The sequence below is a fragment of the Camelus bactrianus genome, chromosome 19 (genome assembly GCF_048773025.1).
Source record: "Camelus bactrianus isolate YW-2024 breed Bactrian camel chromosome 19, ASM4877302v1, whole genome shotgun sequence".
Taxonomy (NCBI): domain Eukaryota; kingdom Metazoa; phylum Chordata; class Mammalia; order Artiodactyla; family Camelidae; genus Camelus; species Camelus bactrianus.
Genome location: NC_133557.1, coordinates 35,533,026 through 35,553,523, shown reverse-complemented (window position 1 = coordinate 35,553,523; position 20,498 = coordinate 35,533,026). Strand labels below are relative to the sequence as shown.

At 48.6% G+C, this 20,498-nt stretch overlaps 1 protein-coding gene across 3 annotated transcripts in view; it reads left to right on the top strand.

The window, feature by feature from the left end:
• The window catches only part of KIZ (kizuna centrosomal protein), a 90,844-nt gene that overhangs the window by 41,501 nt on the left and 28,845 nt on the right, over positions 1–20,498 (top strand). For all 3 annotated transcript variants that reach the window (XM_074347796.1, XM_074347795.1, XM_074347797.1), the window contains one exon: positions 18,498–18,645. In XM_074347796.1, the coding sequence (XP_074203897.1) occupies positions 18,498–18,645 (148 nt within the window). The remainder of the gene's footprint in view (positions 1–18,497; positions 18,646–20,498) is intronic.

Genomic DNA, 20,498 nt, shown 5'->3' with positions numbered 1-20,498 from the left:
TTTCTCAACATTATTTTGGCTATTCAGAGTCCTTTGTGGTTCCGTACGAATTTTAGAATTGTTCTTTCTTTTTCTGTAAAAAATGCCACTGGGATTTTGAGAGATTGCATTAAATCTGTAGGTGACTCAGGGTAGTGCGGCCATTTTAACAATACTAAGTCTTCCTTTCCATGAACACGAGATGTCACTCCATTTGTTTGTGTTTTCTTTAATTTTTTCCAACAGGGTTTTGTAGTTTTCAGTGTGCAAGTTTTCTGCCTTTTTTGTTAAGTTTATTTTTAAACAGTATCTTACTCTTTTTGATGCTATTGCAAATGGGATTATTTTCATAATTTCCTTTTTAGATTGTTCTTTGTATAGAAATATCACTGATTTTTGTGTGTGGACTTTGTATCCTGCAGCTCTACTGAGTCATCAGAGTATAAATGCATTTTAAAGCCGGGGCCCTGAGAGGAATGTTAGGAAATAAGCACACAGGAAGCAGCCCACGGCCTGAGTCCACATCCAAGGTCAGGGAGACCAGAAGGAACCAGAAAGGAATCTGGGAGGAGTCTGCAGTGAAGAGTGAGGAGGACCGAGGCAGGGTTGTACTGCAGATGCTGAGTAGGGTGGTTGGGGTGGGGTTTAGAGAGACTGAGTCACCTTCCCAGGTCACAAAGCTAGCTGGAGATGGAGCTGACACCCAGATTGACTCATGCCCTTAGGTACTCTGCTCTGCCACGCGAATCCCCGCCAAATAGTGCTATTCCTTCTAAAGCACCAACTCTGTGCCAGGCACTGTGGGGAGACCTTTATTTCTGGTAGTCCAGTCGTTCCTGCTGTCATCACCATTTTATAGAGGTGGAAACAGACGCAGAGAGGTTGTGTTCAGAGTCACAGAGTGGCTCAGCGTGCTTCAAACACAGCCGTCTGGGTCCAGAGCCTGCACTCTCAACCGTCTCCCAATAACCCTCCACTGCCTGCCTCTCTGAGTCACCAGGAAGGTTGAATAAGGAAGCTCAAGAAGCAAATAGATTCTTTAATTAGAGAAAGAAAAGGAAACCAAGCAGCGGCAGTTTGGCCTGTGACTCTGTCCACATTGATTTCTGTGCCTTCAAGCCTCAGACAAGCGGCCGGCGCGCCCGCGCCTCCCTCTGCCCCGCGGGCTGCGTGCTGAGTTGCTTTGTTCTTTCTCCCCCGGCATAAGGCTGAGGGCCAGAGGGAATACTGCTTTTTAAGCGAAGCCGGATGAAAGCCTGGCTTCCTCGAGGCTGTGAGAATGCCACTACGTAGATTGACTCTCACCCGGTGATTTTAATTCAGCCCCTCTTGAAAGGTAAATACAGGAGGGAAGTCGTCGCATCTGAGGAAGGCTTACTGCTGGAAACCATGTCACCTGGAGTAATGGGCCACAACTGTGTCCTTCCAGAGCTTACCCAGAGCTCATGTGAAGAGGGGCTGGAAGCGAAGTTATGAAGTCAGTGTCCTGCAGGTGTCTGTTCTCAGTTGCTTTTTTCCTTCACCGTCACTTGTTTTTCCTGGACATGACCTCTGCCCCTCAACACAGGTGCCCCCCTGAGCTTTTTCTTGTCACCCCACATATTCTGGCGACTGTTCCCAAAGTCAGGTCGTGCATTGCACTTTTGGAAAACTAACCCAGTGCCGGCGGGGCAGGGGAGGGGTGCTCGCTCTGCCCGCGCGTCCTTCTCCAGTCGTGTCTGTGCCTCCCCTGTTAGCTCACCTATTTTGAACTGAAAAACCTGAGGCTTTTCCTTATTTGGGTTTAAATTTTTTAAAGATTCATAACCAGGTTTCTAAGAGGGAGGTAATCCTGAGACCTGATTGTCAGCCAGGTAGGCGGTAACTACAGCCGTTGTCACCGCATGTTGTGTGCGTGCAGATGTTAAAAGAAGTCTCGGTTGGCCAACCCCAGCCCTCATTAGAGGCTGCTAGCCTCGGTTAGAAGAGGGGTGACCTGGAGCGAGGGCCAGGGTAACACTGAGGACTCATGACAGTTACAGCCTGAAGAGCTTTCACCAGCGACAGGCTGGCTGGTGAAATTTCCCGCAAATTTTGTTTGGTTACTTGTCCCAGTTCTTAAGTGCTTATATGTATACGCAGGTTTTCATTTATTTTGGGTAAGTTTTGAAAATGTGTAGTGTACCAGAAAGAGATCCATTTTCTAAGTTTTCAAATTTGTGAGCATGTTATATTTTAGAATTTTTCCTGTGTCAATAATCATTTGTCATGTTCCCTTATTTCTTTTTCTTTTTTTTTGAATGGTCAGCCGTGTAGTCTGACATGTGTACACACTGCAGTGATCGTTGTCGCATGCCCCCGTACAGTTGACCCCCTTCACACATTTTCCCCCATCCCACTTCTGCCCTAATCTGATCCACTAATCTGATCTGTGTGTCTGTGAGGTTTTTTCTTTTGTTTGTTTCATGTCCCCTCTTTTCATTTATAATTTTTTGTCTGCCCTATTTTTTTCATCAAATCCTACATGATATTTGTCTATTTTATTTTTTCAAATAACCAGATTTGATCCCATCTGTTGCTTTAAAAAAATCTCTTTCATTTCTGTTATTATCTTTATTATTCCCTCTTTACTTTCCTCGGTTTTACTATGTGGTTCTTTTTCTGACTTGAGTTGAATGCCTAATTTCCAGTCTTCCTCATTTTCAAGCATATGTTCTGAAGGCTTTGAATTTCCCTTGACGTACTACGTTTCTGCACCCCACGGGTCCCCACAAGTAACACTTGTTGGTGTCATTCAGTTTGATAAGTTTAATTATCTAAATGTTTACAAGGATTATACTTTTAAATAGGCATTATTTAAAAATGATTTTGGGGGTTGGTGTAGATCAGTGCTTAGTATGAACAAAGTCCTGGGTTCAATCCAGGAAAAAAGAAAAGTTTTTTTTGTTTTTTTGGTTTTTTTTAGTTTCTAAACATACCGGGGGAAAGGAGGACTATCTTTTCATCGCAGATTTCCAATTTTATCACATTTTTGGCAGAATGTGCTCTAAACAACAACTGTTGTTTGGTCTTTGTTGATTGTAGCCAGTTTTTTTCAGATGCCTGTGGATGCTTGAAAAGACTGTACCGTGAAGTCTTCGTTGGGTGTGGGGTTCTGCGTGTCCCCATGAGCTCAAGCTGGCTGACTCCATAGTTCTAATGACCTGGATATTTACTAATTTTCATTTGATCTGTAAGTTTCTAACCTTTCAAAATCTATTGTGAATTAATATTTTTACACTCTTCCAGGACAATGTAAATACCTTAGTTACTGTATCTTCATTATTCCCTGTGGGTCTGTTTGTATTTTCTTTTATTTCTCTGTTTTTAATCACTCTGTCTTGTTTTTCTCCACTCTCTGGTCATTTCTTATTGGATGTTGTACAGGAGCGTTTTTGGAGTGGCTGGAGGCCTAGAGCCCTCGTCCTCTAAAGAGGGTTTACGTTTGCGCCTCGCAGCGTCTGGAGCAGAAGCCGACCTGGTTCATTTTCATCCAGGTCTGAAGACTGAGATGATCTGAAGCCAGGCTTCAGTCCCCCTGAGGGCCAGACAATTTCTGTCTCACCCTTATCTGTAAGAAGTGGCCCTTTGCATTTCCAGCTCCAAATGTGGGTGATTCATTAAGGTTCCTTTTCCTTGGTGGTCCTGGACTCGAATTTTTATTCTCCTACTCTCTGGGGTCATTTGGAGCTCCACTCAGCTTCTCACACTGCCAGCTGCTTTCTCAGAAACTGACACATGCCCTTCAAAGAAAAGGTGCTCCAAAAATTACTCATCTCTCTGAATTTCCTTTTTCTCTAGACTTTGATTCTGTGATTCTTTACTACTTTCTCTCTCGAATGCTATCAAAGACGTGTTTTGTATTTGTTGTTCTTAGTGCAGAGACTACTGCACTACCCTGATGGCACTGCAGGAAGCTTGCCGCATGCACCGTGTAAGGTAAATGCTGCTGTGGAAGTACCGCAGACATGCAGAGAAGGGCATGAGTCTGGGGTGTGCCGCTCGATTGACTGTCACGGAGCGAATACCCCATAGCCTCGCCCGGTGAAGAAACAGCGTCGACGCCCGAGGCCGCCCCGACCCAGCCCCGCGCCCCTTGCCTGCTTCTCCCTCACAGTAACTGCTGCTTGGCTGCGCCTTCCTGTCTGAAGGCCTCAGAAACCAGGTCTCATTCGGTCCCTTTCAGGTTTAACGGTGAAGTGCATAGTTTGGCCAAGTCATTTCTAGTTTAGTTTGCCTTCACCTTTTAAGTCTCTCCCGGGGCTGGCTTTCTCTTCTTCCGTCTCGTCTCTCTCCCTGTCATGAGCCCTCTCACGTCTGTTAACAGTTTGTCCCTTTAGGCTGTGCACAATGCTTTCTTGTTTTCCTGTGTGTGATTTCTCGAAAGCCTTCCAAACTCATGACCATCTGCTGACACACAGAATATGCAGTTTCAGAATGTGGCTGTGCTTTATGCCTATTTATGAAAAAGTACTCGGAATATGAACCTGTTCCCTTTATTTCTCCTGTCGGGCTAGCCCTGCCCCTAGTCCCCTGTCTTTAACTAGAGGTGACCACCAGGAACAAATCAAGAATTTACCTGTGTGGCTGGGGTTGTTCTCTAGCTCTCTCCTTGGCCAGACATGCTGAGAATTGGCAGGAAGAATGGCAGAGCTGCGACCTTTGGTGGCTGTTACCTTGGCTCTCCTTTTGACTAGTACCACGTTGACTAACTGAACTTGACCTCTGAGCTCTCCTTTATCGCCTTCATCGGGTTTGGTTTTTGGCACAAGCACCTGGTACAGTGGCTGGCACATATTGGCAATTTGATAGTTAATTGATAATGAATGGTGCTCTGATGGGATGGTTCCAGAAGTCAAGACTCAGGGAAATACGTGAGGTGAAACAGGAGTGGCCAGCCCCCATTTTTTTTAAATTAGAAATGAACTTGGCTTCTGCTGCTCCTACTTCTAACTCTTGGTGTTTGGTAAATTTAATTTCTAGCATCAGAGAATCAGAATCATGACAAAATGGGCATTTTACTTACTCAGCCTTTTTCACTGAGAAATGTTAGGTGTCATGCCTTAAGTATGACTGTGTTGAGCATCAGGACACAAGGTCACCAATGAGGCCCCAGAACTCAGGGTCCAGCCAGAAAATAATCATCCAAATGGGTGTGATAAAAGTTTTCCTAAAAAGGGGGATACCTTCCAGAAACAAGATAATCAGAGTTGAAAATTTATAATAAAGGAAAGCATAGTCTAACCGCTGCGGGAACGTCTGAGCAGGCTGTGTGAGTAGCTGTCAGCCTGCAGCCGGGTCGGGAGGCTGGAGGCAGGACCGGGGAGTCACGGGCTCAGCACTGCTCTGGGGCCAGGGAGCCGAGTCCAGCGGGGACGACGTGGGGTGGGACAGTAGCGTTTTACCATACTTCCCCTTGGCCTGCCTGACATCTTTAATATCAACATGTTAGGGACAGGTTTAGGGGGTGAGTAAAGCTTGATACACTACTAGTGATCATAATCCTAGCCGGAATCACCTTTGAGCACTTCATACACCGTATCTCACTGACTCCAGCATCCCTGTGCCGTGGAGCTATCCTTACCTACATCTGCTGATGGGCGCCTGAAATATCCCCCTGCGGCCGTGCTCCGGTAAGCCAAGTTCTCCTGCATCCCAGGCCAGCTTTCCGGGTTTGGTGGCCCCAGAGCTCCCTCTCCTGTTGCTCTCCCAGAATGTTGATGGGGCGGCCTCTTACTTTCTTAGACCTCTTGGTTCTCTCCCCTCCTCGCTTTAAGTGGAAAGATTCTTTTTTCAGCCCTTTATTGTTCCAGTTTTGACCAATTTAGAGCTCACTCCCAGCGATTTCTTCTCAGGGCAGAATGCTGCTGTGAGACTCCAGGGCTCAGGGCCCAGACTGGCCCGCACCCTGCAGGCCCTTCTGCGCACCCTTGGGACAGCCCTGCGGGCCTGCTTCCAGACTGGCTCTCCCCACTCCACCTGCTGGTCTTTCGGGTGGTGCCACTGAGGGTTTGGTGTTCTTGCGTCCTCAGGAACGTCACATGTCCCTTGCTGCCCCTCCTCTACCAAGCGAGATGGAGGGGAGGGGAGGGAGGGGTGAAGGAGATGGAGTTAGGGTAGATGTGTCGTAGACCCGCTCCTCTGCCAGCGGTTGGGCTAAATCCTGCTGGGGGTGTCGCAGAACTGGGCCTCTTTCCGTACAGATTTGAGATGGAAAAGCAGTTTTTTCTGAGTGGAACAAGTTTACCCTTGGTTTCAGAAGCTGGAGGGAGACCCTGGGAGTCAGGCCCCAGTTGTCTTAAGACCCAGGTAAGGTAGGAGAGACTGGAATGTGGCATGTTTCCAAGAAAAAGGGGCCGCCAGCAGGCCTCGGGGGACGCCGTGGGCAGGTGTTGCCATCAGTGAGCCCGGCTGGCTGGAGTCCCCCAGCCCAGGCCCCAGAGGCAGATGTAGAAGCCCCCCTGGGGTAGTCTTTCTGCCACCAGCAGACACTGCAGAGGGCGCCCTCTGCAGGCCTGGTGGGGCTCAGCAGGGGGCAGGCCATCGTGCCAGCTCGGGGCTGGGAGGGACACAGGAGACTGGTGAGGCCTGGTCCCCTCCTCCAGCCTGTGCTGCCTGGTTGAGGTTCCTGAGCAGAGATACGAGTGCCAAGAGCCTCGTCGAGACACCAGGAGGGCAGAAGGGAATTCTCTGTTCCTGGGTCTCTGTCAGGAGCAAGGACAGCCTTTGGTGGCTGTCCCGTCCCCTCTACTGACTCCAGTGCTGTCCTGGGCCGGCTCTGCGCACATCACCGGCAGGAGTCATGGTAACGGGCTGAGATGGAAGCAGCCTTTTTTGCAAAAAGCTAGACCATAAACATTCCCTCTTCTCCCCCCCTCCCCGTCCCTGTGCCCCCAGGTGTCAGCTCCGGGGTGGTACAGGAGCAGCCAGTGGAGGACGCCAGGTGATGCCCTTGGCCACAGTTTCTCCTTCCCTTCCTGGGCTCCATTCCCTCAGGGCCACTGTCCAGACACAGCGTGTCTCCACTGCTCTGACCACACCATGTGCCCACGCCCTGCGTAGTCCCGGGAGCACAGGTGTGCCCCCAGCTCGTACCTGGATCCTGTGCCCACCTGGAGCCCCACCCAAGGTAGGTGAGTTCCAGTGGGGACGGGGTCCTCAGAGCAAAGCTGAGATGCAGCCTGGGGGTTGGGGGCAATCTGCACACTTTCCTCCTCTCTGTTGCTTATGGCTCACGGTACTTCCAGTGTTTCACTTCTGTTCCTCACTTCTGAAGAGCAGACTTTGAGCCGTTGGTGGCGGGCTTCTGGGAGAACCAAATTCGTTTTAAGGTGGGATTAGAAAAGGAAGACTCAAGCTGGATGCCTGCGTGGGCAGGCCTCCCCTAGCGAGGACTCTGGGGAGTGCGTGCGGTAGGCCAAGCAGATGAGACAACCGAAGCCAAAAGCGAAGAAGAAAGTGAGCGCTTAGTATGGCCTCCCAGCTTCACCGCACCGTTGGGAGTCCTGGTTGGGAGACGGACGGTGGGACCTTCACGTCCGAGGGGTGTGAGCAGACGTTCCAAGTCCCCGTCTTTCATGGCTGCCCGCTAGCTGTCTCTCTTTTTCTCACTGCCTTCCTTCGTCAGTGTAAGTTCATTTTAATTTGCTTGTCATTTTGATGGACTGAATGTCTGTGTGAGTCTGCTGCTTGGGAGTAGATGTTTTCCAGCCTTCACCCTCAGAGCAGGGAGGGCTTTTTCTGAGCCAAGTGGGAAGCTGGAGCCCCCAGAGCTCCCAAGGGGAAAGCGTGCTGAGACCAAGGGCCCTGCAGCCGCCACGGGGGTCCCCGGCCACGCAGGGCACGTCCTGGCTTCAGGCTGGGTGTCCCTGTTGAAGGGCAGAGGGAAACACCCATGAGAAATTCCGGCCTTCCAGTGGCTCCTTAAGGAACTTAAAGGAAAGAAAGAAAGAAAGGCGGCCTGGGAGAGGGAGTAGTTCTGAGAATTGAAATGGGGCAGGATCAGGTCTGTTTTGAAGCCAACAAGGGGGAAAAGGCATGGGTTTGCTCACGCAGCAGGATGTTAGCGCACAGGGCGGGACGGCGCCGCGAAGCCCAGCCCCGCGGTCCAGCTGTCGGCCTGGTTGCTCTGTCTCCAGGTGAAGAGAAGGGGCCCTTGTTTCCCCGGGAAAGAGAGGAGCCTTGTTTGCTGACCCCTGGTCCCGGCCTGCTGAGGACCGCCCCTCCTCTGGCCTTTGTCCTCTGTCCCCTCCCCACCCCCCTCCTGGCTTTGTGCGCCCTTCAAGTGGCCCCCTGGGAGGGACCACCCAGAGGGCTGCACAATGGGGCTGAGGTTGCCACCAAAACATGGGCCTGGAGGCCAGCCTGTGAAAAGAGAAGCGCTGTTGAGCTGTGTGTGTCTGTCCTTCCTACAGCCGTCTCGTGTGCAGACAGAGCCCCCGATGAGCTTCACTGTGGCCGCACGTACAGCTGCTCCAGCAGGCGGCCGGCGGGCCGGACAGGGTGGCTTCCAGTGTGTTTTCCCAGGGCTCTCATTCTGGATGCGGTTTATACGTTCACACGTCTGGATTCCTGGTCGGGAAGTTTGATATCAAAGCAAACAAATTGCGCTGCCTTGATGAAACTGTTTTATCAGCCGTCCTCAGAGTTGGAGGCTTGGCGTTGCTCTTGGGTGAAATTTGTCTGTGATGCTGCTGAACAAAAGCTGGCAGCCCGGGATTCAGCCCTCAACAGCATTTACACCTCTGTAAAGGGATTAGCTCAGGCCGATTGTTACCCTGTTTAAATCTCAATTTGCATCTTCATGGAAGCGGCGCTTCTCCGGGCCTCTCTGCTTCTCAGCTGTGTTTGGTACCTGTGGGTGGGAGGTCAGGGAGGTTTTCTCTGGTTGGTGTAGGTGCTAAATTGCTTCGGGAGGACCAGTGAGCGACACACATTCAGTTAGCGGCTCAGGCTTTGACTGACAGCCGTCGGCTCCGGTTCGTTAGTTGTATTTTGCAGCAGTTGTGGGCTTTGAGCGTTTGGTGCGTGAACGCATTGTTACTTCTGCTTAAACTTAAGAACCTTCATGGGTCTTAGGAGAGTTTTAAATGTTGTTCATCATAATCAACCAATTTCCTTGGGAATTAAGTGCAGAAAACCAGACCTAGGAACCGATGAAATGGTAGTTTAAAAATCATCTTTTCCACCCAGACCGTGTGTTCTTAGTATAAAGATCAAAGCCACCTTATGTTTTGGAAGGAAGGTGGGACCGAAGCCAAGAGGAGAAAGAAGTTGCGTTTCCAGCCTGGGGGTTTCTGCGAGTTGCGGCGGCCCGCAGGGACAGGTCACCCGGTTGCCTCTTCCCACCTGATGTGTTGGGTTATTCCTCAGTTTCAGGCTCACACGCACGGCCACCCCTACGGTGATGTCTGTTTGTTGTTGCTCATTCTGAAATAGTTTCCTCCCTAAAACTTTGCTCTGGATGTGACCAACTGCTTTATGATTTTTTAACCTCATTGAGAAGACAATAAAACGTGTTTCTTAAAACTTTTTAACAACGGACATTATATTACGTTAATTATGTAAGCAGACTCAGCCCTACTTATAGTCAGTGATCACCAGGCCATTTGAGACTGACTGCTGTCTCCTGGAGAAGATAAAATCCCAGAGTCAAGCTCGCAGCACTGCAGCTGAAGCACGGAGTTCTGAGGCCACCGAAGATGACACCCACGGCCCTGTGTGACGGTCACCTGCTAGAGTTAAGGGAAAGTTTATTTTCCATTTGCCAAGAAGTAATTCTCAGCTTGTGATACTGAAGGCAAGAATCTAGCACTTTTTCTCTCATTCTCTCATTAAAAAAAATGTACCTTGCGTATTTACTTTAGCCTGGCATAGAATTGTCTCTTTTAAATTATATCCTAAATTCTGTGTAACTGAAGGACGGAAAAGAAGCTTTCTTGGAAAGCAGTTACTTTAAACTTGGCCAAAAAAGAGTTCTATTTATTGTATGCTTAACTGTTGTTGGATAAAATACAATGCACCTCTTTCAAGTGCTGCTCACGTTTCTAGCGATTAGTTGTCATCCAGCAGGTTTGTCCTCCTGCTGGACTTTGCAGAAAACAAACAGATGAAAGGGCCCAGGCATTGGTGCCAGGCTGGTCCACAAATCCTGGGAGAGACTGGACACAGGCTGTCAGGCCGAGGCCCTCTGGCTGGATTATTTTGTAGAAAATCAAATAGAAGGCGTGAAAGAAATTGGGATCTTGAATCCTAAAATAGTGTTTTCATAACACATAGTCTTTAATCTTTAGCTTCATACAGTGTGTGAATTACTTGGGAGAGTTATTTTCAGCAAAAGATTGATGGATATTTTGCAGACGAAGTTTGATATCCCATGGGGAGATAACTGTTAGAAATCCTCGACATAGACCAGCTCATCCTTCAGCCAGACAAGCACTGAGTTAATCTGGTGTCCACCCTAACTCCGTGGGGACAGTGCTTGTGGCCGTCTGTTGCTCACTCGTTGCCAAGCCCTGGAAGCCCCCAACTGGTGTGACACCAACATATCAAAACAGACCATGACAATAGGTGTGTTGTGAATTTCTCTAATCTTCTTTTAATCTTGGCCTGTCAGTCAGCACAGCATCGTGAAGTGTGTCTTCAGCACCTGTGGGATCCCACATCCGGTTACTGTTCTCGGCAGGCTCTCGGTTTAGTCGAGAAGACTCGGCATCCAAGGGTCATGGCAGAGTGCGGGTGTGGTCAGCCTGGTGCTGGAGAAGCTCAGGACGGGAGGGGTGGGAGGGCCAGGAAGATGCCTGTGAAGGAGGCAGCCAGTAGCTCGCAGACAGGCGGGAGGCCGGCTGGTCTGAGCGGGCCTGCCGTTTGACTGATCAGATTGGAAAAAATGGAGGTTCCGACTGGACGAGCGGGTGTGATTGAGCACTGCCCCCTGAGCCCTGCTGTGGTCCTGGGCGGGGTGGGGGGTGCAGGTTCCGGCATCAGGGCTGCCGTGTCCATCCACAGCGATGAAACCACTAACCTGCTTTCTCGAATCGCCATTCCTAAGAATGGCACAGATGAAGTGCTCGTCCCTGCAGGGGGCTCCCCTGCACCCCCGCCGCTAGGCGCACCAGTGCCTGCGTGTCGCCTGCTGTCCTCGGGTTTGGGAGAGGTGCAGAAACTTCAGGCCCTGGCCCTTGCTCAGGGTTTGCCCCTGGTCTTTTGATACTTTCTTCCGTAGCTTTTTAGAATCATGCTCTCCCCCAGACAGACCTTTTTTTAAAGGAAGTGACTGACCAGTCTCTTTGGAGGCTGTTGTGACATGGTGACGGACCTAACCTGAAACAGCGGCCAGGTGGTTGCACTCCACCAGCCCCAGGTAGACTGCAGGTGGGTGATGAAGGCCTCTTTCCACGCCTTCCTGTTCTTACCAAGAATAAAGAAAAATGTATTGCTGTGGGATCTGAAAGGAGAAATAATAGTCATTTTTCTGCATTCAGAAACCTGTACTTCATTCAGCTAGCAGTTTTCCATTTCTTCGCAGTGACAATTTAAGTAAATTTCCTGTGAGTCAAAGAGATCTAACTTTGTTATGATTGACAATATAAAATTAGTCTTTTCTACTGTTGAGATTATCTGGCGTTCCTATCAGGTGCAGTGTGAAATGAGATTGCACAGCTGTGGATTTGAACATCATTAAAGTCTTCAAAGGGTTAAAAACTACTTCCTCTGATGGATTTGAAACTGCCACATCCACACAAGTTTTCCAAACTGCCCCATTTTTACATCTTTGTGGAGAGACAGTCTCGTCGTTGCATTTTTACGTCTAGATTGTGTTACAGATATATGTCAGTAAGCCAGGAAGAACCACCATAGATTCTAGAAGGTGGCCGTCTGCACTTAAATGGCCCCTCACACGGCACCTGTTTTATTTTACAGGCTCTGTGGTCACAGTGACACTCAGAGAAGACCTTGAAGCCTGCGGAGCAGCTGTCCTTCACCAGCTCCCAAGGCTTTCCCCCCGGGGCGGCAGCAGTGAAGGACGTGACACGTACTGCTGCCGCCAAGCTGCTCCTGGGGTGGGGGGCGCTTCCTGTCCCCGAGGAGGGGCGCAGAACCCCAGTCCGCACGGTCAGCACTGCACGAGGCTCGGGTAGCCGTCCGTGTGACTGTTTTACAGAACTCACCGTCTGCTTCTTTGTGAATGTGTTTGTTTCTAATTGTTAATTGGATGTGTCCCTCCCAGTCCCAGCTCACAGCGGTGCTTTCAGGCGTACTCGAGGGGAGGGAGCACCTGCTGGCGTTGTCTGGCGCGCGCGCATCTCAGTGAAACGGTAGAGCCGCCAGCTACAGGCCGGTCCAAACCTCGATGGGTCCTGAGTCTCCAGGGCCATGCTGGTGATACAGGCCCCTAGGTATGTTCCTGGGCCGACCACATGCACAAGCCCTGGGAGCCTGCTAGGAGTGCGTGTTCTCAGGCCCCACCCCAGGTCCACTGGATCAGGAATCTGGAGGTGGGGCCCTGCCATCCGGGTTTGAGTGAGTGGGTGAGGGGACTCTGCTCCCTCAAGTTTGAGAGCACTGCTCCGAGGATGCGCCGTGACTGCTAGAAAGCTGGGCTGCTGTGGGGGGCGTCAGGTGGGGGGCTGAGTTGTCTGCAGGATCGTTGGCTTATATGATCCAAGGTTCTTGTACATCTGCCTCAGTCAGTCAGAAATCTATACCATCCGGCCATCTTTTCAGCCGTCTGGGTTTCTTCTCATGGCCTCAGAAGCTATGTGGCATCTCTGTAGGCTTGAATACATGAAGTTACAGATGTGTAATGTGTATAATGGTTTGTCCAGGGCTGGTGTCCGGTGCCAGATTCACGGTGTGTGAATGTTACCAGTGTCCTCACCCTGATTTTTATTTGGAGGACTGCGTTCATTTCCTCTTATAAAATACACCCCGCCCTTTCCTAGCAGAGAACAGATTCCTGCTCAGGTGTGGCTGGCAGGGCAGCGTCTGTGAGAGCCCTTCTGAGAGAGTGAGGGGGCCTGGGTCTGGTGGTCCCATGTCCAGCATTGCTCTCTCTCTTCCGCTAGCCCCACAGGCCCCTACGTGAGCGCTGGAAACAGGGAGGAGGATGTGATCTTCTATGTGTTGGTCCCCTCAAGGCATGAGGGGAAGTCAGGGTAGCGTCTCCAGAAGGACCTTGTCACGTGGCCCTGTTCTACAGGCCACACGTGGGGGGTCACGAGTCTGGAATGTGTTTGCACTGCCTTCTGCGTTGTCCTCCGGCCTCCAAACTACAGAGAATGCTGGAAGTGACCTTCCTGGTCAGGACTTCTTCAACTTAGAGTGGTGCAGGGCAGTGCACGGAGATCCTCATGCACGTTCTTATCCTGTGAAATGAAAAACGGCAGCCTTAAATGCTCCTTTACGCGGGGGTGGAAGAGACTGTCTTGGGAGGGATCTTTCTGGTCGTTTGGTGGCCACGGTGGGGCTCTGTAACCCACCCCCACTGCTTTCTCATTGCCTTTTGTCTGCTGATATACTGTTTGGCATAAACCACAGTTGTGATACGTGGCGTAAAAAGCGTATATGCATTTATAATTCTCTTTGCAGACTGACTTGTTAGACCTAATGATTCATTGTGTGACTCTCTTAACCTGGGCTGCCAGACTGACTTGGATGACAAGACATGAAAGCCACATCTACTAGACGAACGTTTGTTACGTTTCTCAACATGCATAATAGAGCGCTGATTTCCATCATGAGAGGCTGCATTTTACATGACCATTGATCTACAGTTCTGTGTAAATCAGCCTTCCCCAAGAAATGATCCTTCTTTACGACCAACACAAATTTTAAAATTAATATCTGGAGCCTTCAGAACTGTTTCTTTGCCACAGTCATTTTTTAAAGCCAGATAACAAGTCAGGAATGCTTGCTAACGTCACTGTTATGTGCTGCCACAAGTAGAGTCACCCTGTGTGTCATGACTGGGGATGCGGTTTATGCACACTGATTGTCCCTGGGTTACCCTCTAGCCTCAGAAAAAGTGCCAAGTGTCTCCATGACCTGTGAGAGCTAGCTATCAGGTGGTAAATGTGGCCTCTTTCTAACAGGTGTCAGGCACGCGTCGCTCTCCCCCTCCAGTGCCTCTCGGCACTTGGGGCTTATTGCTGGGTGTTCTCCTAAGTGAAATATTTCTGGCTGCTTTGTGATGTCTCTTGGACTGAAGCAGTCAACTGGTCATTCCAGAAACGCAGATTTGAAGAGAATGACCTACTTCCATTCCTTAATTGTTAATGACGTTGGTGTCACAGAATTCTAAGCCAGGCAGAATGCACAGGCTCCAGAGAGTTGGGACTACTAACAGCCTGTGCACAGAGCCGTCTGTGTTGGGTGTGGCAGTGGCCCTGCTTGTGCCCCCGACCACATGCTGGCAGTCAGCGTCTTCTCTAATCCCATCTGTGAAATGGGACACCTGTCCTGCAGCATACTCTGAGAGACAGTGTGGAGACTTCTGAATTCTAAGTCGCAAGATGAAGCATCTTAAAAGGGAAAACAAAACCATTGCTATCATCCTATTATTGATTTTCACTAGGTTAAGGATTTTAAAAATGTGTTCATTATTACCTCCTGGAAAGTGTATATTACCATAAAAGTGATTACTTACTAAGTTACTTTTTCTTATGTGGAAACCATAGTGAGACTCCCCAGGACTTTGTTTTTTCCAAGTGCAACTAACTGTCTCTGTCAGGGACTACTTGCAGATGCAGCCACCCAATTGTGCCGCAACACAAGGCTGAAAAGCTGAGTGAGCTTTATAGTGTTTGGAGAACAGTATGTAGAAATCTCTTTATTTTATTTCGCTTGTGTTTAGAATGAAATTCAAGGTATTTATTACTTTGAGTTTAAAACTTTGGTCAAATTACCAATCTGTTGTTAATCAGTTGCAGTTAGGAAGTGTTGGAATATTTGCTTAAATTGCAGTTTTCTGATTGGAAGCCATTCCAGGTATGTGAAATTAATTATAGACTATTTAAAGCCTATTGTTTTGTTTACTTTTAATTGGAGGAGTATATTATTGAGCTGACGTCACGCTTTGTTTTTTTCTGTGTGGCATTGATAATTAAGAAGTTTCCAATGTAAAGTGTAAAAAAGAGGAAAAAACTCCTTTAAGTCCTTTGTACCACTCCGCAGACTTTCTGACTTGGTGTGTTTGTGTCGAACCAGGGGCGGGACTCCACGCAAGGCCAGCCATGGCCTGTGCCCTCCTTGTTGCTAAGTGTGGGCTTAGCTGTTCAGAAGTCACAGATTCTAACATTCTTTTTGTTTTGTTTTGGGGGGGTAACTAGGTTTACTTATGTACTTGTTTAATGGAGGTGCTGGGGACTGAACCCAGGACCTCGTGCCTGCTCAGCATGTGCTCCACCTGGGAGCTCCACCCTCCCCCCCACCCCCATCCCCACCCCCTCCACCCCCCTCACTCTCCCTGGTTCTAGATTCTGGATATTCTTCCTCCTCCAAAAGCTCATGTGCTTTTTGACCCCACGCAAGCCAGTTAAGGGGTTTTGTCCTTTTGTGAAGCAAGTATAATAATTTTAGGAACCTTAGCTGATTCTTTCATGCCAGGACCCAAACCGTGGTCACAGTTGGCAGAGGTATCAGTAACCAGAGTCTTGCCTCGACTTTCTGCAGAAATCACATGTATCCATCACCAGAGAGACTGGTCTCTGATAATTCAGTCCATCCCAACTAATTTAACTCATCGCTTTCAAGTTTAATTCAACCTAACTAAAAACATGTTTTCAAGCTCGAAACACAATTTATTAACTCATTGTGAGAAATATATCTGCTGACTGGACTAGAATTTGCTGATGGCCTGTGAGTGCGTTTTCCTAGCCGAGAACTCTGTTGCAAAACTGAGTATGGGGGTGGGGAATAGCTCAGTGGTGGAGCCCCTGCTTAGCATGCACAAGGTCCTGGATTCAGTCCCCAGTGCCTCTATTTAAAAACAGAAACAAAAACAAGTACAAATGCAAAGGTTGCTTCATTCACATAGAATCAGAACAAAGGAGTCGGGTGGCTTTCTACATCGGTGAAGTCTAGATGTCACCAGGAAAGGCATGTCCCTGAAGGGGCTTTCTGCCAAACCAGCTGGAACCTTAGGATCTTTCTGGGAAGTTTTAAAGTAACTTCAGGGGTTCCAGTGATGAACCCCACTGTCATCACATCTCGAGAAAAACCAGGGTTAGGTCAGGCAAAGGTTGTAACAATTAAGACTTATTAAAGGAGGTTCTGAATTGTACCTGGACTTTTTCCCTAACATTTCCCCAACATTTTCTTATGAAAATTTCCAGACATACAGAAAGTGAAAAGAACTGTACATCCACATACTCAGCACTAAGATTCCACTGTTGACATTTGATCACACTCCCAAATCTGTCTCTCCCCTGCCCACCCATCTGTCAGTTCCAGCCTTTTATTCCAATGCATTCCCAAGTAAGTTGCGGATATTAATACACTGTTTTTTTCACTTGTACTTTGAAATGTTTAAACATCCACAAAAGCAGATAGAATAGTGCAGTGAAGCCCCATGTACCCCCACCCGCATCCACCAGTTGTCAGCAGTTTGCGGGTCTTGTTTTATCTCTTTCCATCACCCACATTTTTTTCTTGAGTAGTTTAAAACAGACAGCTTTCTTCACTCACAAATACTTCTTTAATTTAATACTTTACCATTTAACAAAATTCTTTATTATCTAGTCCTTGTTAGTTTGCCTTGATTGTAGCAAAAAAAAAAAAGTCCTGCATTTGCTGTGTTTGGCTCAGGATGCAATACGATGTTCCCTGTAAACTGGTGGTTAGGTCCAGATACAGGATGACATTCCAAGCCAGTATTTTGGCAAAACAACATCACAGGCCTTGCTGGGCCTCCTCATCCCACCTCCTCGGGCAGCACGTGTCCGGTCGTCCTGTTGTTCCTGCTGCCCGGACCCGTCCGTGGACTCAAGCACTGGCCGACTGGTGCCTCTGGCACAGAGCTTGGCAGCACGCAGGTTTCTCAGGAGCATGATCCTTTCCTAGGTGTGGTCCTTAATTTGCACTTGCACCATGGTGACTTTTCTAACTCAGTCATTTCTTCTGCATTGATTAGTTGGAAAAACTTTCCCCGTCAACAGCTTGGTAACTCTGAAGTTTATTTTTTTAACCACAAAGGCAGGATAAATGCTTGATTATATCCCTTTACTTAACTAGTTTCCAGAATAACGACCTGTTACCCGAGTGGCTTCCGCAGGCTGGCTGGTTCGTTTATATTTTTAACTGTGGTAAAAGCACAGAGCTTACCATCTAAACCACTCTGAAGTGTGCTGCTCAGTAGTGCTAACTGCATTTGCATGGTTGTGCAACAGATCCACAGAACCTTTCCGTCTGAGGAAACTGAAACTCTGTGCCCGTTAAACAGAACTCTCCCCTTCGCCCTCCTCCCAGCCCCTCGCGCTCACTGTTCTGCTGGACAGCTGCGGGGTCGTGTGGCAGTGGACTGCTGCCATATTTGCCTCCTTGTGACTGGCTTTTCTCACTTAGCACAATGTCCTAAAGATTCATCTGTGTTGTAGCATGTGACAAGGTTTCCTTCCTTTTTAAGGCTGAATCCAAAGGTTTTAATTACTTTTTACAATTTATTTATGTATTTAATTTTTAAAAGAGCTCATGTATTTTTATATATTTGCTGTGTTTCAGTCCATTGCAGTTATTATTCCTTTGGTGCTCAAATTGTCCTGTCTTTGGCCAATGGGATCCCCTTCAAGATAGCCCCAGGGCCTTTGCACACAACTCAGTCGTCTTTGAATGCTTCCTTCCTTTTTGCAGGGATGGGGTGTCTGGGCTCATCCTGTGCATTTGCTGCCCCAGACCCAGAACAGGGCATTTTTCTAAGCGGCCCTGATCCCTTTTAGTGTCTGAATATCATAGTCCAGGCAGCAGCGTAGGCTCACTTTCTAACTCTCCTAATGATGTCTTAATTTAAAAACCGTGGCAAGTGGCCCAAGGTAAGAGTGCAACAGGAGAAACCATAGCTGAGATGGAAGTGGGGTCCATTTCTTTTAAGCACATCTGAGAGGAGCCTGGCCACCTCGGCGGTGATCTGTGGCCACAGCCACGCATTAGGCCACACAGTGTGAGCTTAAAGACATCAGCTGCCAAGCTATACCACACGCCACCTGGGCTAGATGGTAGCAGCGGCACAAAATACCTGGATCCTGGTGTGGATCCAGTGTGGTGATGGAGTTAAGAATGCTTGCTAGCAAAGAAATCATAATGAAAATAAAATAAAAGTTACCAAAAAAAAAGAAAAAGAAACATGGACTCTGGAAACTCCCTTAGCCCAGCATACATTAGGTTCTAGACTTTGCTGGGTAAGCTGTCTCCTACTAACTTGATTATGGGGCCTTTGAAAACGTGGGGCTCTCATCAGTAACCCAATGCCACAAATCCCTAATGTGTCCTCTGCTGCTGTTTTGTAGGTTTGAACGAGTACCAGCCTCAGGCTTGCCGAGGGCAGGACTGGGTCAGCATGCTGCCACCTTGAAAGGGCACGACAGTTCTCTCCAGGAAGGGGCCGCTCAGCTGTCTGAAGTTTTCCCAGTCAGAAGCATGGACCAGAGGACAAGGGTTAGCAGTTTTGTTTTTTTTTTTAATAAGTTTCAGCATGTACAAGTTAGTCATTTGACGAAATAAATTATGTTCTTAACGATGATTAACATATTTTTAAGAAATGGTAAGTTGTAAGTGAGGTTTTGTGGTTTGTTTGTTTGTGTGACCTGTCTGATCTTTTGCTCAGTGTTTTGTGTAGGAGTCTCAAGTCCTCACATAAAGTTAATTCCAGTCCTGGAGGTAACCCAGTTAAACATACCTACCACAGCATTTTCCCAAGGAACTTAGAAGCTTCTTTTAAAATTCTGGTTTTCTTTCTCTTTCCTTTAAAAATGCTGTCTGGTCATTTATGCCAACTCGGCAAATATGTATTGACCGTCTCTGTCCATAGGCATCAGCCCAGACCCATTAGAGGGAAAGACAGAAGTAAAATGCAGCCCCTCCTTTCAGGGAAGGAGAGCATGGCTGGGGATGTGGACCCTCTGAGAAGGGAGCAGGCCGATGGAAAAGCAGTGACGGCAGACTTCGTGTCTGAGGGAGTGGAGGGCAATGTGGAGCGACCTTTAAAATACAGGTTGCTGATGGACAAGGGCTGTTAGGAGCCAAAGAACAGACGAGGAAAGCCAGCACTCTTCCAGGAGAAGGAGTCGTTCTCTGTGGTGAAGAGTGGACGGCAGCCTGGGGACGGGGACGAGAAAGGGCAGGGCAGCCCCAGGCCCACCGGGCAGGGCTGGCCCAGGCTGAGGGGCTGGTGCTCGGCTGAGAGGAGTGTGGAAGGTCACGGAGCTCTCCGAGCTGGGCTGTGGTGGGGCCCTGCAGGGCTTCCGGGAATGCTGCCGCCTGGACTGGGAGGGGATGGTGGAGGAGGGGCCTGCTGCGGCTCAGACTTGGAGCCCAGGGAGAGACTGGGTAGATTCCCAAGGAGATGGGAGGGGAGGACCCAGAGCCCAGGTTCCCCGCATCCTGGTCTCTGTTATTCCCTGGAAAACCATGTTCAGAAACTTGGCCTTCCTTCCCCCAAGTTTAATGTCCTGTAGTTTGTCTTGTTTCAAAGTATGTTCTTTCATCCTTGTACGTAATGTAGGGCTTTCCGGCTTTCATCTTTTAAAGTTTTTATTTTTATCACATGCGAAGTTCAAGGATCCTACGTATGCCCCTCCTGGAGGCAGACCATGTCACCTGTCCCAAAGCCACAGCCCCTGTCGCTGTGCAGTCCAGGCCCGCTGCCATCACGCTCCAGCCTCTCAGAGCACCTCCAGCCCCCCAGTGCCCCCCTCGGCCCTTTAATTAAAAGAGAGTAGAAGGACTTTAAAGCATTCCAAACATACGTACATGGGGGGATGCAGTGAACTCACCAACCCACATTCGCATGTGGATACCCCTGTGCCCTGTTGTTTCAGACCCCCTCTCCTCTTCCTCCTCCCGAGTTCCCCCTTCTGCAGTGATGACTGCAGGTATAGATCCAGCCCTGTGTGCCCTGCGCAGATCTGCCCTTTTCAGATACAACCTTGTGCACGTCCTTCCTGCACGTTTTCCTTCTCCTGGCTTACTTTATGTGTGCTGCAGGAAGTAACTCATGGTTTGGTTTGGTTTGGTTTGGTTTGGTTTGCAGTGTAATACCTTTTGTGTGAATGTTCTTCACGAAAGAACAGTGTTCTTTAGGAAGAACAGAGCCTTTTCGATTCATTCCATATCTACTGAAAAATGTAGATGTTTAGAAGGATTTTGTTTTCAGGTTTTATTACCCATTGTATTTTAGTACTATTCTGAAACAGCGTCATTTTCTGTTCTTATTTGCTGCAAATGCGTCACATTTCAGCCATGTCAGTGGTGAAATAAGTATTGGTCCTTTGCCATCAAATCATCTTAAA